At 46.2% G+C, this 19550-nt stretch overlaps 1 protein-coding gene across 7 annotated transcripts in view; it reads right to left on the bottom strand.

The window, feature by feature from the left end:
• Window positions 1–1777: 1777 nt before the first annotated feature.
• TLE1 (TLE family member 1, transcriptional corepressor) overlaps window positions 1778–19550 on the bottom strand; it is an 86487-nt gene continuing 68714 nt past the window's right edge. For all 7 annotated transcript variants that reach the window (XM_084899376.1, XM_084899377.1, XM_084899381.1 and 4 more), the window contains 6 exons: window positions 10355–10604; window positions 8574–8821; window positions 5075–5222; window positions 3474–3624; window positions 2508–2584; window positions 1778–2365 (listed from right to left, as the gene is read on the bottom strand). In XM_084899376.1, coding sequence (XP_084755502.1) covers window positions 2258–2365; window positions 2508–2584; window positions 3474–3624; window positions 5075–5222; window positions 8574–8821; window positions 10355–10604 — 982 coding nt within the window. In that variant the 3' untranslated portion in view covers window positions 1778–2257. The remainder of the gene's footprint in view (window positions 2366–2507; window positions 2585–3473; window positions 3625–5074; window positions 5223–8573; window positions 8822–10354; window positions 10605–19550) is intronic.

Raw genomic sequence — 19550 nt, 5'->3', positions numbered from 1 at the left:
GACAGTTTATCCAGGCAATTCGTTACAATTCCAAGCCCCCTGAGCAGAGGGACTAGCTCTAGAATGCCTCTTCCAAGAGCAAATGAGTGCCTCATCCAAAAGCAAATCCTTAAGTTGATAAGGTCTAGACCTTATTAGAGAAAACCCAATTAGAGAGAGACTATCGGAAGCTGGATAACCTACAAAGCATGAGGGGAGAAAATGCAGAACAAAAAAAAAAAAAGGACTATTTCTTTAACTCAGAATTCTTTTGAATGTGCCCTCCCCCAACCCCCACCCCCCGCTTCATGGACACATGGACACCCATATTTCCCAATCTAGAGAGAGTGACTAAATCCTTGCTAACCAACAGGATGGGAGGGATGAACCAATGCCTAGTCACCTCCTTGAGCGCACATCCCTGCCCCTGGACTTCCACTCTGTCCACTGCCAGCTGGAAGTAGGGATGATGAAGCCACCCCGGAGGCAGAGCGGCACTGCCGGCCTAAGTCTCTGGGTCTTACGTGGGAGAGACGCAAACCTTTGTGGTCTCTAAGCCACTATATAGTGGGGTCTCTGTTCCAGTAACTTAGCCTCTGTCCTACTATTCCAGAAAATGGGGAAGTGAGAAGAGAGAACAGAAAGGTACACAGTCCTTTAATCAGCGGTCAGAGTCTGTGGTACAGAAACCTGCTTCGTTATACAGGGAAAGGAGAGAAATCAAGTTAGTGATTAGGGCTTTGCCATTCGCTTAATAAGAGAAAATATTTAACAAACTCTGTACATAAACAAGCATTATTTTGGCAAAAAGCAAACAAAATAATGTTGTTAAATGTGTAAAAAAAAAAAAATAAGGTCTGGATAGCAAACAAACAAACAAAAAATATTAAGACAAACTTACCAACAGCTCTTGGGATCATAAGAAAGCAAGAACATTAAAAAGTCCTTAGATGCGATTTTTAAACTCCCAGGAAATGTGGCTTAACATCGTTGCTCATTATTTTCTAAAATGTATCAGTAAACAATAGGTATATAGAGAATGAGCCCTGGACTCTTTTCAGGAGGAAACATGTATGGCAGCTTATTCAAAGCCCAAGGTTAGATTTCATCTAGTCTCATCGGTAAAAGCTCACCCACAACAAAGAGGAACAGACTCGCGGCGGAGAGCAACGGCTGAGCTGCAGGGGAAGCCTTAACGAGGAGGGTGAGGTGAAGCGCTGGGTGTGGTTGGCTTCAGAACAGTAAGTTAATCTAACAGATCAAATAAGTATTAATGGAGACAAAACCAGTTGACAGCTCACCTTTCTTTTACAGGTTAATAACCTCAACAGCTTCGTGAACATCATCAATCTTAACACTAGGCCCCAGTTACCTGCACACCTTGAGACGTGAGGCTTGTGAAGGAGAGATTAAAGGTTTGAAAAAGCTGAGCCTTCTGTAGCAGAGAAAAGAACATTCTGTTCCCCAATGAATCACCAAGGCAAGCAGAATTTTCACCTGTGACCTCGAATGACAAGAGTATCCTAACAAAATAATAAATTTTGACCAAGTTATCTTAGCTTCCCAAATAAAACTGTTATTTATACGCCTTCGATTTACCCATGATACCTAGTGTTGGGTTTCCAGTAACTCAAAAGTGCTGACTGGGATGCCATGCAGCAGAAACCCATGGCCAAATACATGAACAAAATCAGAAATGCTTTTAAAATGTCCTCTACAAATGTTGGGACTTTGCTTATAAAACCCACATCAATGACCCCAAAGCATTGATAATAACAAGAAGGCAAAGGAAAACCACTTATTGGTACTAAAGCCTTTACTGTAATAAACCAAATATATTTACAATTTATACAAATGTTTAACCTTCAACAAAAATACAAAAAAACGTTTCACAAGATGCAAAACCAGGAAACAAGTTCATTGGAGACACCACTGCGCTACCAAGGACGGAAGGTGAGGGGAACCGCAGGGAACAGAAAGGTAATCTGTGCAGAACACACAGAAGGAAAAGGACCGGCTCCGCCCGGGCCACAGGCTCTGCCCCTCAAGCCCACAGCCCCGGCCCCTCTGTCCACTGGCCTTGGTGCTCCGTTTGGTCTAGGCAGATGGGTGACCTTCTGCTGATGGACGCGTCGCCTCCTCTTTGTAGACTCAAAGTCGTTTTGTGTCAAGGTTTAAAAACAGGTTTTCTTGTTTTTAAAGTTACAACTCTTCTATTTCTACAAATTCAAAACATTTTGGCCCAATTCAACTATAAACATTAAACCACGTAATGTCCTCAGTAGATGACTTCGTAGACTGTAGCCTTCTTGTCCCCTGAGCCAGTGACTATGTACTTGTCATCCACGGAGATGTCGCAGCTGAGCACAGAGGAGGACTCTTTGGACTGGAAGAGAGGACAGCGGGGGCATGTTTACTGTAGAACAGAGATGCTCAGGGGCCCCGCTCCCTCCAAGGCACCTTCCACTTGGGGTGTCACTGGGCCGCCAAAGCTAAACTGTCCTTCTCGGTAAGGAACCCTGACTCACCTGGAATATACTAGCTCCGTAGGGCGTCCGCCAAGCATTGAGGAGGTTATCTTTCCCAGTACTCACAAACCACTTACCTAGAATTAGCAAAGGAAGATGTGGTTTAACAAGATAAAAAAAAAATCCCTACGATACTATAGCTCCATGGACTTAATCAAACTCAGAGCATTTTTAATCATGAACTATCTTGTCCAAGGGCTGGGCTATGCTATGAGCAGAGACAGCAGTTTTAAATCCAGGCTCTGCTGTGAATCACCTGTGATCTTGGTTTAATGAAAGCAGGGGCAAGGACCATGTCAGCCTCCTTAGCCACGATGGGTAGCACCACACCCAGCACACAGTGGGTCCTCAAACACGGAATCAGTGACTCTGCTGTCCTTGTTAGTCTCCCCATGACAATATGGGGCTAAGAAGGATTAAATGACTGACCTAAGTAAAATGCCAGACACGACACATGGCGCACAGAGTGCGGTCAGTGGTGATAGCTACTCATCCAGCATCGATCTCGCGAAAGTTTTTGATCCTGTGTGGGCTTTTTCCCTCTGTATCCTCACTGCAGGGTGCAACCTGCAGGCTCAGCTACACATTACATCCTGACTGTGGGCTCCGCACCCTGGTCACTCCCCCATGACTCCCTGCACTCCTGCCTGCCTCTTCGATAAATCCCCGCCCAGCCCTCTTCAGAGCTCCAACTAACCGTGCCCCACCCTGACCCCAGACTCTCCCCACCAAAAACAAATGTGTCAAAACCTTGTATGAGGCAATTTCATTGCCTGCTGACTTCTCTCGAATTAGGAAAACAGACATCATTGTGCTCTGAGGGACATATTAAGACAGTGGAATTATTACTTCCAGCTGCTCAGAGCACAATATTTTTTTTCCAGATACGATCTCCACTCTATGTTTCTAAAAGTCTTTTCCAGAGAGGCCATTGCTGTCCTCGGAGGTCCCTTCAGCTGCACTCACCACAATAAGCAAACTTCAGGGACAGCACGCAGCTCTCGTGGAGGTGCAGCTGGTACTTGTCGGGCTTGTTCACATGCAGGACCTCCACGTTGCTGCTCTCCATGCCCACGGCCAGCCACTCCCCGGTGGGGCAGTACCCGAGGGAGAAGATCTGCAAGAACAGAGCAGCACACTGATGAGTTTGCCTAGTAAACGTACGATGGAAAAAGGCAGCAAGGAAGGGGGAAAAAAATAACAAGAACAGGAGGATGGAATCAGCAAACTCCAGACTGTGGTCAAGTCGACAACAAGCAACTCAACCCAGATGAGCCAAGTGTTAAACGTCTTTATAGGAGACAAAGGGAAAAATGGGAGCACTTGTGTGTGATGAGACTAAGAAGTTATTCTCAATATGAATGGTATTTTTGTGTGTGTTGTTTTAAGGGATCCTCGTCTTTACAGATACTAATTGAAATACTTATGGCTGGAATGACAGAATGTCTTGCATTTACTATAACGTACACTAGTGTTTGGGACAGGAATAATAGATGAGACAAGATGAGGCACGTTCACTAACTGAAAGCTGGGTTTACTAGACAATCCTCTGTCCTCTCATAGATGCTTTCACATCCTCTGTACTCTCTTCTGTATTTGAAAATTTCCACAAGAAGTTTAAAAAAAAAGGAGGGCAGACCAAACAGAATCCTACTCATACTGGGAAAAGGCTAAAACAGGGAAGAAACTCCACAAAATTTTTAACAGGGTCAGAAAATTTAGTAGTATATATAATTATTTACCATTTTTATCCTATTTTTTTCTGAGTAAAATTATTTCATTACAAAAAACAACAACACAGGTCTAATGTTGACAAGAACACTTCTACCAACAGAAAGCACTTAAAATGGCAGTCTTTCCCCAAACACACCTACATTCAGAAGCTTGTCATCTAAATAATCCTCACAACCCACAATCAAAGCTGAGTTTTATGTCATTTCAAAACTCTATAAATTTAGTCAGCCATGAGTCCATTTTCTAAAGGGTGAGTAATAAAACAGGCACCCATGGAGAGGCTGCAGCATTTTTTTTATGTTCCCCGATGCAAGAAAAATGAATTAACTTTCAGAGCTGTTGTGACTTTCCTCTACTTCTTGTGATGTGCCTGCGTGCTTTTCAGGCTTTTTATATGTGAATCGAATTATCAGCTCTCGCCCTCACGTGAGGCGGGAGAAGCAGACCCAACCTGGTGTGGGAAAGCTGGGTATTCCTGATTGCACTGACTCCTTAAACGAACTCATACATGACTGTAACAGCTATCAGGGCTGAACCTACAGGAGTTTAGACTCCACTCTCAGTGTGTCTGGGGCAGGAGTGATAGATGAGACAAGACGGGCCACGTGTCGCTGTTAAAACTGGGTGAGGTAGGGGCAGGCAGCTGTTTCAAGGGCTTTTTGTTTATTGGTGTTTAAAAGAAAAAAAATCAGTATCTCAAATTTAAGCCCAGTCTGTTTATACAGCTACTGCTGTCATGGGGCATGAAGGGAGGAAGCGCGCGCGCGCGCGCGCACACACACACACACACACACACACCACCTCCCAGGTCCCGGGGAGGAGGAGCCGGGCACCTGTGAGGTGAAGTCGTGCTGCTGCAGCTGCCGCCCTTCGCGCAGGTCCCAGGATCTGACCGTGTTGTCCAGGCCGCCCGTCCAGAGCTTGGTGCCATCGTTAGAAATGTCAATACAGCTGGCCCCGTCTGTGTGGCCCTGGAATTGCCTGATAAAACAAACCAGATTGAATAATGATTTCCTGCCAGAGCTCAAGGTAAACACTGTTGTGTTGTTGGTTTTGGACTCGGGGTGTGTGTGTCATCTCTTCAGTGTCTGCTGATGTACAAGATCAAACCAGCCTTCCCCCCGCCCCCAGGAGGAAGACGGTGCACCTGCAGGTTTTCTTTTGCTTTCTTCACGATCCAAGTGCGAAAGAAACGGAATGCCACCTTAGGTCACTGCACAGAAGTCAAACATGCTACTAGAGCTGTTCTCACAGACCCGCCTGGAAGGTAAAGCCTCTCCCAGGTCTGGAAAAATGTTTTATGTGTTAGAAGAAGGAAAAAAAGAGACAACCACACAGAATCCCAGCCGTATTCCTCAGAGAAAGATGAAGGCCCGGCTTTAATCCTGCAGGCCCGCGTGGCCACATTACTGGCTCGGGGTCTAGGAGCGCTCACAACACAGCGGTTAGTCAACACGGCAGTGCCCTTCTGGCCAACAGAGGCCGAGCTCACAGCGATTCATCCTTGCTCTGTGTTAGAAGGACTCGCAGAGACAAAGGGTCGTGCCCACCTCCGGACTCGAAGGTGCTGAGCAGAGATAAAGCTAACGGCTGAAGCTGACCCCTGGCCACCAAAGCAAGACTGAGCACAAGGTGGGTCTCTTAAAGGGAGCCCTCGAGCTTCAATCACAAAGCGACACCAAGAACAGTCAGCCAACAGGATCTGCTGAGCACAGATGCTCTGCTAGGCAGCAGGGGAGGGGATCAATGGAAGTCGCTGCAGGGCTGGCTGTCTGTGGGTCCGGGACCGGGTTCTGCATGCTCAGAGGGAACAGGTGAGAGATGCTCAGGGGCCCAATCGTGATGGTAACAGGACCCAGAATGGAGCTGCTTGGGAAATTCAATGCCAAGAGGGGATTTTCCATTCCTCTCTTTCCACTCACTTATTATTCCCACAGGTCTCCACACTTTTAATCTGAGCTTGGAATTTAGTAAGCGTGTAAGGGAATGAAACAGCACCACTGTTGCCCTGAATTCTGAGACATGAGAACCATCCCTTCAAAAATCTTTCCTCTGCGAGCCACTCTGAACTTCTGTCTCTGTCCTCCTCTTCCCCGACACCCCTGTTCTCCCAAACTCTCAGGGAGCACGTGCACCCCAGAGGGCTCCAGACTTCCCACCAGTCACACAGGCCTAGGGCAGACCCTGCTCCACGTGCTGCCAGTGCAGCTTCTCTTCCCTCCAAGCGCTCTTGGAACCCAGTGACTCCCCTCCATTTCATCCTCTCACTCTGTCTTACTTTCAGAACTCATGAAATACTCTCACCCCTTGACTACAAATGTCTTTGCTGACTTACAGCGGTTGGTAGGTGTCCCTCCATCCCTCTGTTCACACATCTCTGCACTACTCTCAGGCTCGGACAGGGAAGACCCCAGGACTGTTCAGAATGTGCGGTTCGCAGTAGATACAAATATATTCATAGACTCTACACTGCTTGGTCGCTCAGAGCAGCTGGTAACCATAGGTGGCCGGTCCAAACTGAGAGAGAGGTTTGTGAAGCACCACCCCATTATATGAAGCAGGTAGTGATATCCAAGGGGCTGGCACAGAGAAGGGGTTCAGACACAGACATGAGAACAGAATGCCCGGACCCAGCCACAGCTCCATCATGTCGGGTAGTGTGACCCTGGGCAGGTAAACTCAAAATCTGTGCCTCTAGCTCCTCTTCTATACAATCAGAATAACAGGAGTGCTGACATTATGAGGACTAAATGGGTTAAGAGTGGAAAGCACTGAGAACTGGTATTTTGAAAGTGCTATTTCCTAAGTTAAAAAACAAACAAACACACACACACACAGAAAAAACTGAACACTCGCTAGGTTAAAAGTCTGAAGCAGTTGTCAGCTCTGGCTCCATTAACTTGCTCATTCTGCCCAGTGAGTGGCAAGAGAGAAATAACCACCACCCTGTCACGGGCACACAGGGACAGAGCCTGGCTCAGAGACTCTCTCTGGAACGAGAGGGAGCTGCTCTGAGGACCTCCACGGTCTGTCCAGCCCTTCCTCCAGCACACAGGCCCAAAGCATTGGGAGGAGGCCTGCTAAGCAATTCATGAGCCTAAAATCACACCATAAACGAGCGTTTCAGAGTGAAGATGAACTGTGAAATGGAAGGGCGAAAGATGCTAGTTTTGCCTGGATGTCTTAGTGCTTACATTTTCAAAGGTTTTTCTGTAAAATCTCTGGTGTGAGCAGTGACTTAGGTGGAGCGAGTGAGTTGCCAGAGCCAAGAAGAGTCACAAAGGTGGTGACTGCAGGTCTCACCCCGGTTAGGAGCACAGGTTCCAGGAAGTCAGGCTCATTCCTGGTGAGCAGCCCTGGACGGGGCTTAGTTAGCTAGTTATCAAGAAACACAGACATGCCCTGGCCAGTTTGGCTCAATGGACAGTGTCGGACTGAAGGGTCCCAGGTTTGATTCTGATCATGGGCACATGCCCAGGTTGTGGGCTCGATCCCCAGTTGGGGGTGTGCAGGAGAGGCAGCCAATCGATGATTCTCTCTCATCATTGATGTTTCTTTCTCTTTCTTCTTCTCCCTTTCTCTCTAAAAATAAATAAATAAATAGAAACAAACACAGATATTTGAAAAACAGTGTGTGTGAAATTCGTGCAATCTCCTCTTCACATGTTCATTTTGTTATCCTTTATTAGTTGGCTCCTGTTTGCACAAACAAGGTTCTAGCCAAGCCAAAACTATCTGCTCTAGCTAGTTTGGCTCAGTGATAGAGCATCAGCCTGAAGACTGAAGGGTCCCGGGTTCGAGTCTAGTCAAAGGCATGTACCTCAGCTGCAGGTGTGCAGGAGGCAACCAATCAATGGTGTCTCTCTCACATCGATGCTTCTCTCTCCCTCCATCTCTCCCCCTCCCTTCCATTCTCTCTAAAAATCAATGGGAAAATAACCTCAGGTCAGGATTAACAACAACAAAAAAAAGCCAAAACCATCTACAACTGAGGACCCTTCATACCGCCATGGAATCCATAATGTGCTGCCATGTGGCGAAAGCCAGGAATACTTTTTGAAGAAGCCTGGCATCTATGTGTGCCTGAAAAATGGAAAATGGGAACATTAGGAAGTTAAATATAAAGTCTAGGGGACACTGGAGCACAGCATCAAGATGGTGAGTCCCCCAAGGGAACAGCACAATTCCTCTTTACATTCCCAATACCCGGCTCCCAGCCTGGCACTCAGTAAGACCTGAAGGTGTGTGCTGAGTGCCTGGGGGCAGCTGGAGAGGCAGGGGAGACAGAAGGCCTTCTGACCTCCCCACCAATAGAAAACCACCCGTGCTCACCTCACCAGCGTCTGGTTGTGCAGGTCCCACACGGCGATGTTGCCGTCGCTGCAGCAGGAGAAGCAGACCTTGGAGTCGGGGCTGATGGCCAGGGCGTAGCAGGCGGGGGCCGAGGACGTCAGCTCCGCCTTGATGCGAGGGGTCGGCGCGGCCAAGTCCCAGATGGACAGAGTGCTGGCCTCCCCTCCCACTATCAGAGTGCAGCCATCGGGGAGCAATTTGCAGGAACGGATGTAGTTATCCCTGTTCTGTGAAATAAACACATTCAGTCGCTGCATCTACTAAACACTAAGCCATAACAATGCCATGTTCTCTAACTGCTATCTTGGTTTTTTGGCCTGAAAAGTGTTATTTCACGGACACTAACGAGCAAGAATTCTGTAGTAAAAATCGGGATCCGATTGCAGCTGTAAAGAGTAAATGATACAAACTCAAAAGGATCGCATGCTCAGACGGGACTGTCCCTCACGCTCAGTTATCGCCGAGCAGACAGAACTGAAGTTATCAGTAGATGTGAGGTAGATACACACAGACTTCTCTACGAAGCAACCTCCTTACAAAGCTAGTTTATAAATATTTGATCTCATCATTCTCTGTTATTTACTAGTATCTGGGGACTGCAGACCCCTGCCTATGCTTTGGTATCCATTACTCTTACCCGTACCTAGGCCTGCACCGTGTCCTCATTAGCCAGGTGCCTCCTGGTCTAGGAATTTAACAGAGCTGCTTTCCTGTAACCTGGTTGCTGTCGTTATTTATGCCTCTCAATTCAATGACAAAAGAAATTAATAAAATTAATTTTTAAAAAAGGGCATCTCTCCATCAAAATCAACACATCTTAAAAAAAGAAGTGGGACCTGAAATGACAGCCTTACCCCCGAAAGAAATAACTGCTATCCCCCAACCCAAATAGACATGGCCGAGTTGTTTCTGCTATGCTTTCACCATGGTCTCTCACTCAAAGACTGGAAACCTGCCACCCTTCTTTTTGGAGGTGCTCTCGGGGGTCCAGGCTGGCAGTGAGGGAAGGGCATCACCTGTACAGCCGAGTGCAGGCAGACTCCGCCCAGGGACAGGGTGGCCTCTGTCTGCCTCAGGCCAACCATATGTGGTCTGTAGGCCCCAGGGTTACAGCTTAGCGACCACAGCATGCCCAGCATGTCCTGTGGTCCTGGAAAATGCACAGCGGTATTCTCGGACGCTGAGGGGTGGACGGGGCACCTGGGAAAAGCCTTCTCACCACCCCCATTTTGCTGACAGGGGCCCTGATTTCTTGCAGCGTGATCCGTTAACCCTTTCCTGAAGTGAAGGTAATAAAGCCCAGCCAGCTCCCCAGGCCTCCCTGGAAACACAGACCCCTGTTCAGACTAGTTGTAATGCCACGTTATCAAATGTTTACTATTCAATATTTATCCAAAGGCTGCAGGGAAATTAAAAGTTGAGTGGGTTGCAGGGCTCGGAGTCTAAGGCTAGCTGAGCTTTCAGCCATTAAATAGGAAACCCCCTTTTGAATACACATTTGAACAAGGACAGCTTCTGTAAACGACTCTTAAATATTTTTCTAAAAGAAACCCATCATGGGATTCAACCACCGAAAGAGCATCAAATGAAAACTTCACATCTACGGCAAAGGGGTGGCAGGGAGCTAAATCGCTAACACAGGAAACGGAATGGGCTTCCATTTCCTCCTAATGGGAATTAAAACCCAGGCCCGGACAGATATTTCCTTACTGAGTCTCCAGGGAGACATTACCCTCGTGCGCCAGGTTCTGCTCACTCACCAGACAGTCAAGCTGAGAGACAGGGCTCTTATTGCCGGGGTGGCTGATGTCCCAGACCTTGACGCAGCCCTTCCCACCCGTGTACACGTGTCTGGTGGGGTTGCTGATGGTCACTGCGCACACCACCTCCCCGTGGTTCAGGGTGTTGATCTGGCGAGCGTGTCGGGGGATGCCGGGTCCGATGAGGGCGTCGGGGGGGAAAGGGACAGGCTGCATCTGCCCGTCTGCCGTCACATGGAAGGAGTAGGCACTTTGGGAAGGAGAAGAGAGAAGGGCAGGAGAGGAAAACAGAAAAGAAAAAAAAGAAAAAAACCATCTATCATAAAGCAATTAGTCACAACCTCCACGCACTTCTGTGAGAAAGACAAAGAAAAGGAAAGATTCGCTTGTTACGATTTTCCTTTTAAAATCAATGTAAGTTGAAGTATTCACTGATGGAACAAATTTAAAAGAGTAGCAGAACAAAAGACACATATATTGAACTGTATTTAAATGTTTAAATTGTGTGTACCCATTCCATAAAGCATTCCTTCAAATCCAATTATAAAACACTAAATGTGCCTCCAAATGGATATAATATGCCTCCTTCCGTGTACCTTATAACTGTATCATTTCTTTACATAATGTTAAATGATTATTTTTGATGCTTATGTCAAGCACTTATGAACTCATAATAATTATAAACAATAAACAGTGCCTCTCAACACAAACAACTACAGCTTTCTAAAGCATCAATTTTAAGCTCTTGTTTTACATAACCAAGACAACAGAAAAGAGATTCTCTTGGGTCAATGGCTTTGTGACAGAAATTTCACATTTCTCCTGCAATAATCTCCCTGTACATGAACTCCAGCAAAGCTCCTAGCTTCCTTATAGCCAGCCGAGTCCCTGTTCTGACCACAGAGACGTAGGTAAAGTTTTTAATCTAAAACTAAGGGGACTCTGTGGGAGCATGAGCGCTATCTGTACTTTCCTCTCAATTTTGCTGTGAACCTAAAACTGCTCTAAGAAATAAGCTTATTAATTAAAGAAACAAAAGAAAGAAAAGAATTATAAAAGGGGAGGTGTGCCTGCCCTCTTCTCTTCCTCCTTTCTGCTGTCTCCCTGCAAGATGAGCAAAATGACTGGAGCCTCAGCAGCCCTTTGGGGCCAAAAGGTGCCTGAAGATGGAAATCAATTGCTGAAGGAAGCAGAACAGGAAGACAGGGTGCAGAGGCCTTGGTGACACTCTGGGAGAGAGAAATAAACTCTGCTATTTAAGCTTTTGTCTTCTTCTCCTATTAAATACAAACAAACTAATCGTCATGCACACTTGTTTCCACACCAAAATCTCAACACGCATGTTCTCTCTCATGTAAAAGTGCTTAAACTCCCAGCATTAATATATAACAGAGTTATAAAAGATACACCAAGTTAATAAGGTACGTTAGAGAATGGAACTACTAATATGTTCACCCCACATCCAAACTGATGGAATTCGGCACATGGCACTAAAGACTACTCTTACTTTCTCTCATTGGAAGGTCCACATTAAACCTTTTCTATATGTCCATATACATAAACAATAAGTGAAGTATGTAAAGTTTCCTCCTTTCCATAACCCTCTGGGTTAAATATGGGCACTCTCTGAAACTTGTCCTTGTCACCTTGCATTCTCTAAAGACCATGAGTATTAATACAGAATTTAAGTTTTTATTTTTATGCCAACTCAAAATTTGTGAAAATAACTTAGCAAGCGCAAAATTGAAAATTCATACAAGATATCAGGTCTCTACTGGCCTGCACGTAAAACCCACATACATGCTTAGCTTAAAAATAAAATATATGCTATTATTTTCCTTATAAAAGCAAAATATCAAACACGTGACTTTTAAAAGAATCCCTCCTGCCCCTAATCAAAGGATACAATCTTACACATCTGTTCTCTCCTGACAAATTGGTTACAATAAATACTATTAAATGGTTCAGTGGCCCAAATCCTTAATATTACTCTTCATCTGAATAATTGAGCACACAAAATGGGAACCACACAGACTGCCTTAGGCAGTAAATACACACATAAAACGACGACAGCTCAAAGCCCTTATGTTACCAAAACACTAAACCTCATATTTTTTAATCCAACAGTATTCTTTGCTGCCCTTAGTAATGTATCAATCCACATGATAGTTCAATATGTGCACATTATATAGTTAATCGAACCTAGGCCATTTATTATATTTGAAATCAAATCTCATTTTATTGCCCTGGGAGAAAACTAATACAAAATAATATTGACTATAAACTATGAGTTAAAAAAAATACAAAGGAATTGAATGTGTTTAGGGAGAACAGTGGTGCACAGGGAGAGAACTTGCCTCTCCAGGCTTTCTGTGCTGTGACGGCAGTGGCAGGAGGGAAGGTCAACTTCTCTGCCGTAAGTCACTTCCACGTGGGCCAAGTTTCCATCAGAGGCCCTTTCGGCAATTCTGGGTTTTTAAGGGAAGGAAATTTTTTCTAACTTCCACTGGAACTCTGCTTAGCAGAGTTCAATGTTCCAGATCAAAGCAGAGGCGCCACATCCGGCAAAGAGCTGTCCTGTCCTCTCTGAAGAGGCCACCTCTGCCCCAGGCATCCTCTGCTTCACACGGCGATCATGCTGAGCGATTTAAAACTGATTCGCAGGGCAGTGAACTGCTGCCAGAAGCTGCGAACGCTTGTCCGTCGCAGGGGAAACCCGTATGGATGTTAATACCTCAGTCCCAGGGGCCTCAGAGGGAGCAGACACTGGCCGCAGTGCTGGGAGCCTAATCAAATGAACAAATCAGAACAACGGAGGGTGGAGGGTCCCAGAGAGGAGTGGACTGGAAGCAGTGACCGGGGGAGCAAGTGAGATGGTTCGGAATTTGCTTTTCAGCCACAAGAAAAACAAGACAGTCTCCGAGAAAAGGCCACGCTGATGGTTCACCATGAGGATGTTCAAGAGACGCAGGAGAAAACTTAATGTTTCTGATGGAGGAGCTGGGAAAGGGCCAGACCAACCAGGAAGGGGGATTTACAAACAGAATATTTGTGCATATATCTCGACTGAATTCTGAAAGAATATGGTGTGATTGCCTTTACAGTTCAATCATAGACAAAATTCAAAATCTGAGTGCTGGTCACCCTGGGGGACCCAGCGACACAGGAGGGTTCTAGAGAGCTTTTGGTAAAAAGTCACTGAGCTATACACAGGTGATTCACGCACTTTCCTATCTCAATAATTACAACCTTAGATTCATTTGTTTATTCAAAAAGTCGAGGGGGGAAAGGGTGTGTGTGTTCCTGACCAATAAGCATGTCAGACGAGGCCCACAGTGAAGCCGAGAGCTAGGTTTTGGTTTAAACGGACCTGAGTCGTGAAGCCCCGGCTCGCTAACCGTGGCCTTCCTACTGGCCTACACACCTGCGGCCTGTCACATGTCTGTTTGCTGACCCACCAGGTAGAAATAATAATACAACACAAAGGTTGAAGGGGCCATGGTAAGGACTAAGAGATGACAGCTGCAAAACTGCAGGGCACAACCTCAGTGCCTGACACCTGCAGGGGCCTTCGGGCAATGGCAGCATCAGTGTCAAACACCTGTGGCTTTGGAAGAGGAAGAGGATGTGCTGAAACGAGGGCTCTGATCGGGGCCAGTGGCGGAAAGGGAGGGCGGTGTGGGTGGGAGCCAGGAAAGCACAGGGCAACGCCCAGGCACAGATACCAGGAAACTCAAAGGCACGGGAGGCTGGGGAGGCAGCACAAAGAAGAGGACGGCTGGATAGGATTGTGGCAACATGTGGGGCGGAGAGAACAGTCCCCATAGCCCTCATTAGGGCGAAATGGCTAGGGCCACCCACCTGATCCAAGAAAGAGAACGGAGCCCCGCCTCACCCCAGCCAGCTTTCTGAACCAAGCACCTATAGGTCAGGATCCTAATGGGAAAGCTGGTTGTAGAACTAAAAAGAATAAAGCCCACTGGACATCACAGACTTAAAACTGAATGAAATCACACATGGTCAGAGCATGAGACTCTTCATTTATTGGGCGCACAGCAGAGAGGGAGGAACTCAAGAGTCTCCACAGGGATGCCTCGCAGCGGCCGTGGAAAACTGGAAAACAAGACTGCGGCCGGGGAAGCAGGTTTTTTCCTGGCAGGCTGGCTCCTGTTAATAAAACTGCGCTGTGCTCCGTGACCAAAGGAAAACAGGTGTTTACAGAGTTATTGGTTCCCTATAAATAGACAGCAACAGCAGCAGCAGCAGCCAGTGAACAGTAAAGAGGAACCACGGGCCCCAGAGATAAAGGCTGTGGCTAAGACCCCCGCGGGCTGTGGACTTGGCGCGCCTGACATAGGATTTCTTGCTGTGTTTACAGGTATCAAAAATCTGATTATGTCCATAACCTTTGCTTGCTCGTCAAGTTCTTTGGAACCAAGTCCTTCACACCTGAGCCTCTTTCATGGGACCGTCCTGTATCCTAAACTCCCAGCCACGTGGAGCAGGCCAGTCCCCTAAAACACCGCGGGCTGGGCTGTCGCTCTCCGTGTGGCACACGGGCTGTGCCCTGCCGCCTAGGCCAGCACCGCCTCCCTCGGACGCGCACTCACGTCCTTCCTCCCTCCCTCCTGGCACATCACACCGCCCCAGGCGGGATGATTTTTTCCCAGGGCCCGGCTCATCCTGTATCCTCCTCTCAATCTCAGCTTCGGCACGTCTCACCCTGCGGACTATTTGCTGCACGTGTTCACATGTCTGTCTTTCTCATTCCAGCATTCTTCGGGGACAGGTGGGTGACTTCACCAGCTAGCGCACAGCTGGCACTCAGTGAACCCCAGTGCTCCAAGCTGCTTACTGCTACCTAATCATTTATAAATGAAGGCGATAAAGGTTGCTCTGACAAGGAAAGTCAGCTACTAATGAGAATGTAGAGTCCTCTGACCCCCTGGGTTACACCAGGCAACTTTTCCCAAGGAATTGCTAGAGGTTGCCCCAAATATTGATAAAAGATGGCATCAACTTTCCCAATGCGGGGAGGAGAGCAGTCCCTCAATAGCTGATATGAATAGAAAGGCGACAAAAGCAACTGTATAATAAAGGAGTGAAATCCAAGCCAGCAGAACCCAGGGGATGCAAGAGCCCTGCAAAGCAAGTTGAGGCAGGTGCAGCCTCAGGTCGCAGGCTGCATGCTGGTGGCTGAAAAGAATGCAGTACCTAGTGAGGAGACAGGCTGGAGTCTCAGTTTAGCTGCCAATAAGATGTGGGGATCTTATCTAGCTCACTTGGGCATCATTTCCCTACTTTTACAATACGCCACGACAAGGCTGACCCTGTACACCCGACTGCGGAGGTGTGGAGTAAATGAAGTGATGTGGGACAGTAGTTACAACAAAGTTATGAAGTACACCGCAGATTCGACCTCTGTTCCCATGTCCCAGGAGGCAGCGTACTATCCCTTAGTATTTAGAGAGGAGGGAAGTAGCACCGGAGAGGGTGACTGCACCCCCACCCCCACCCCCTGACTAATGAGTGGGAGAACCAAGATCCCGGTCCAAGGCAGGTTGGTTATAAACGTGGAGCTCCAACCTTTACTGTAGCTTCCCTATCAGTACTACCTCTGACATTTTCACCTCAAGAGAGATAATGTGGGCCCAGCAGGAAGGAGACACCTACCCTGCACTTCAAGAGACATCAGGTATGTCAACATATCCGTGCACTTCTTTACAGAGCCCTGGGCACGGGAGGCTTGCAGGGCTGGAGTGTCTGGGCTCACTCTAAGATGAGAACAGTGTAGTTAGGATTCTGGAGTGTGCCCTTAGCTTCAAGAACCAGGAGAGTGAAGGTGGTGGCTGGGGGTAGGAGGGTGTGACATGGGGTCTTAAGAAAATCAGAGTCATATTACTTTTTAAGATTTCAGCAAAAGAAAACAGGTCCTCGGGACTGTAACTCATCTATGATGATAAAATTTCTCTCTTTGTCGCCGAAACCGGTTTGGCTCAGTGGATAGAGCGTCGGCCTGAGGACTGAAAGGTCCCGGGTTCGATTCCTGTCAAGGGCACGTACCTTGGTTGCAGGCACATCCCCAGTGGGGGGTGTGCAAGAGGCAGCTGGTTGATGTTTCTCTCTCATTGACGTTTCTAACTCTCTATCCCTCTCAATTCCTCTCTGTGTAAAATCAATAAAATATATTTAGCCGAAACCGGTTTGGCTCAGTGGTAGAGCGTCAGTCTGCGGACTGAAAGGTCCCAGGTTCGATTCCGGCAAGGGCATGTACATTGGCTGCGGGCACATCCCCGGTAGGGGGTGTGCAAGAGGCAGCTGGTCGATGTTTCTCTCTCATCGACATTTCTAGCTCTCTATCTCTCTCCCTTTCTCTCTGTAAAAAATCAATAAAATAAAATAAAATAATATATATATATATATATATATATATATATATATATATATATATATATTAAAATTAAAAACAACTTCTCTCTTTGTCAATATGACATTTAACATTTCTTAGGGTCTGCACATCTAACCCATAACACCTATAAAATCCTTTATTCTTTCCCAGGACTTTTCCAGTTTGGCGTCCGGACAGAATAGAGCGCTTTGGTAACAAATTACTTCAAGTTGAGGACTTCAAAGCATTACAATAGAAAACTTTTTGTTTGTTTCCTTATGTAGTTGACTATATTGCTATTCCTGTTATTAAAAAAGCAAATGCAAAAAAAAAATAAATGGATATGAAAAAGTAAATTACTAGAAAGAAAAAACAAGAAGAGATGGCCTGATCAATAAACTGGGAGGATCTCTGGCCAAGTAGGCATTTATGACTCTGTGTCCTAGGCTCCTCTTCCTCCATCAATTAAATATTTTCAAATATGTTGATGTGCTGAGGCAGCAATGAGGCTCCAATACAGGAAAACGATACAAACCAAGAGATTTCATGGACAACAAGTGAGACAAAAAGAAGTTTAAAATGCAGCCATTTCAAAGCTCAATTCAAAAATTCTAGCCACGAATCTAACCACGAAGGCAAACAGCATGATCTATACAAAAACTGTACAAACTACTTAATATATGATAAGCAGAAAGTAATTTCTGAAGAAGGGAAGAGGTAGAGAAGTAAAGACAGGGTTAACCGTCTAGCAGATTAATGTGCCTCACATCAAAAGAAAGGGCCTCATATGTCAATATAATCTCAAGAAATTAGCGACACATTCCCAGATCATAAAAGGGTAGAAAAACAGAAGTTAAACTAACCCCACATGGTGATAATAAGGGACAAAACAGGTATGTTACCTTTAGTGATTAATAGACAAAACACCCAGACGTCATAACGGGTAATTTTCCAAACCCAATAAATAAACCGGCTGTGAAATCTAGACATCAGAGGAACCAGAAGTAAACTCAGTAATGGGAAAAGGGGGTGGAAAGACACGGCCACTGAAGTGTCCTTTGGCCAGAAGCCAGGGTGGCGTCTCTTCACAACATGTTTCCTTAGAGGCCATTTTACCCTAAATGTAGTTAACATTTTCTTTTCTCTCTAGGCTCTGGCTCCTAAAAGGTACTTTAACGATTTATTTAAATAGTAAACAAGTGGGTGGAAGATTTCTCAATTACATGTCTAGCATTAAAACACAGGGTGAAGGAACCTTGGACTGAGATGGAATCTTTAGCCAAACTATTATTAGTGACTTTTAGCTGCTAGAGGGAGGCAGGTGGAGCACAGCCCCCGGTGTTTATGGAGGACAGCAATGCTCTAGGGCCAGGAAAAACGTCTCCACAACAAAGCGATGTCAACCTGACTGAATTTCCAAACCTCTCTCACCAGTGATCTACACACAGCTTAGGGAATGCACTGCCTACAACGAAAAATGAGTTCCAGTAAAGCCGACTACTCGATGCCAAATAAATCTCACCTGGAGGGTTTGGAAACTGCCAGGGCTACCATTTATAAGTCAACACCACTTCCCTGCCAGCCTGGTTCAGTGGCTGAGATCTGTGTTCGATTCCCAGTCAGGGCACACGCCTGGGTTGTTGGCTGGATCCCCAGTGAGAGACGTGCAGGAGGCGGCCAATGATCCTCTCATCATTGATGTTTCTGTCTCCCTCTCCCTCTCCCTTCTCTGAAATCTAGAAAAATATATTTTAAAGTAAAAAATAAATTATAATAAAAACCAGCACCACTAAACGCTAAAATGCAAAATGTGAACCTCCTTCTGAAAGGCTAAATCTCAGGGTCTTCCACAGTCCTGGGCTCATCTCCCACCGGTCAATGCAGCAAACAGCTGTTTACTGGGATGCTCCAGAGACAAGGGGACTTCATCAGCTTTTCATGGGGAAGCGTAAGATACAAATGACATTGGACATCAGTTTACTCGACGCCAAAGTGTGAAAAAGAGGCACGAGATGTTACAAGGTGCCAGTGGAGAGAGATCTTACGTGGGAAGTCATCAGCAAGGCTTTATGAAGAAGGCAGCAACTGAAGTGGTCTTTGAACAGAAAATACTTCCACAGGAAGAGGAGAAGACTGATGAGAAAGTAAGCTGCTCAGGATAGAAGGAGGAACCTTCAGGAAAAAACTGGATATCCCATCTGGCCTGAGCACAAGATGCAAACAGACATGAGGCTGGAGTGATGGTACTGAGGGCCCTTGAATACTGCATGGGGAGCTTATATACCACTTTTGAAGACCTTTGAGCAAGAAATGGGTCAGATCAGGTAAATACTTTAGAAAGGGGAAAAACTCATTCAGGATCCTATTGACAAAAGTGAGCATAAAATAAGTAAGAATTTTTAACAAATAAAAGATTGAGTAAAATGAGAGTTAAATAAGGAAGAACCAACGGCTAAGTTTGGGCCCAGATATCAGAGAAGGGGGAATATGCCTTTAACAAAGATATAGAAGTTAGAAGAGACAGTGTGGGAGAGGGAAAATAACCATGTTAATTGCAAAACCCTATCGAGATCTTAGATGACTTTAATACCAAAAACAAGTACAGGATAGTGGCGACATGAGTCACCTGGCACTCGTCCAATTTGTTAAAAAGAATGTAAGGCCACGGGACCTTTTGCATATGCTGGTTCCTCCAGCTAGAGGTCATGCCCTGCCCCTAGGAGGATAATGCAGCTCAGAAAACACTGCTGAGAATCCTTCTTTGACCCTCCCCGCAGATGGGATCCGCCCATCACATGCTTTCACAGA

This window comes from Pipistrellus hanaki (genome assembly GCF_964339955.1).
Source record: "Pipistrellus hanaki genome assembly, chromosome: 11".
Classification (NCBI taxonomy): domain Eukaryota; kingdom Metazoa; phylum Chordata; class Mammalia; order Chiroptera; family Vespertilionidae; genus Pipistrellus; species Pipistrellus hanaki.
This window is presented reverse-complemented; position numbering and strand designations above follow the sequence as displayed.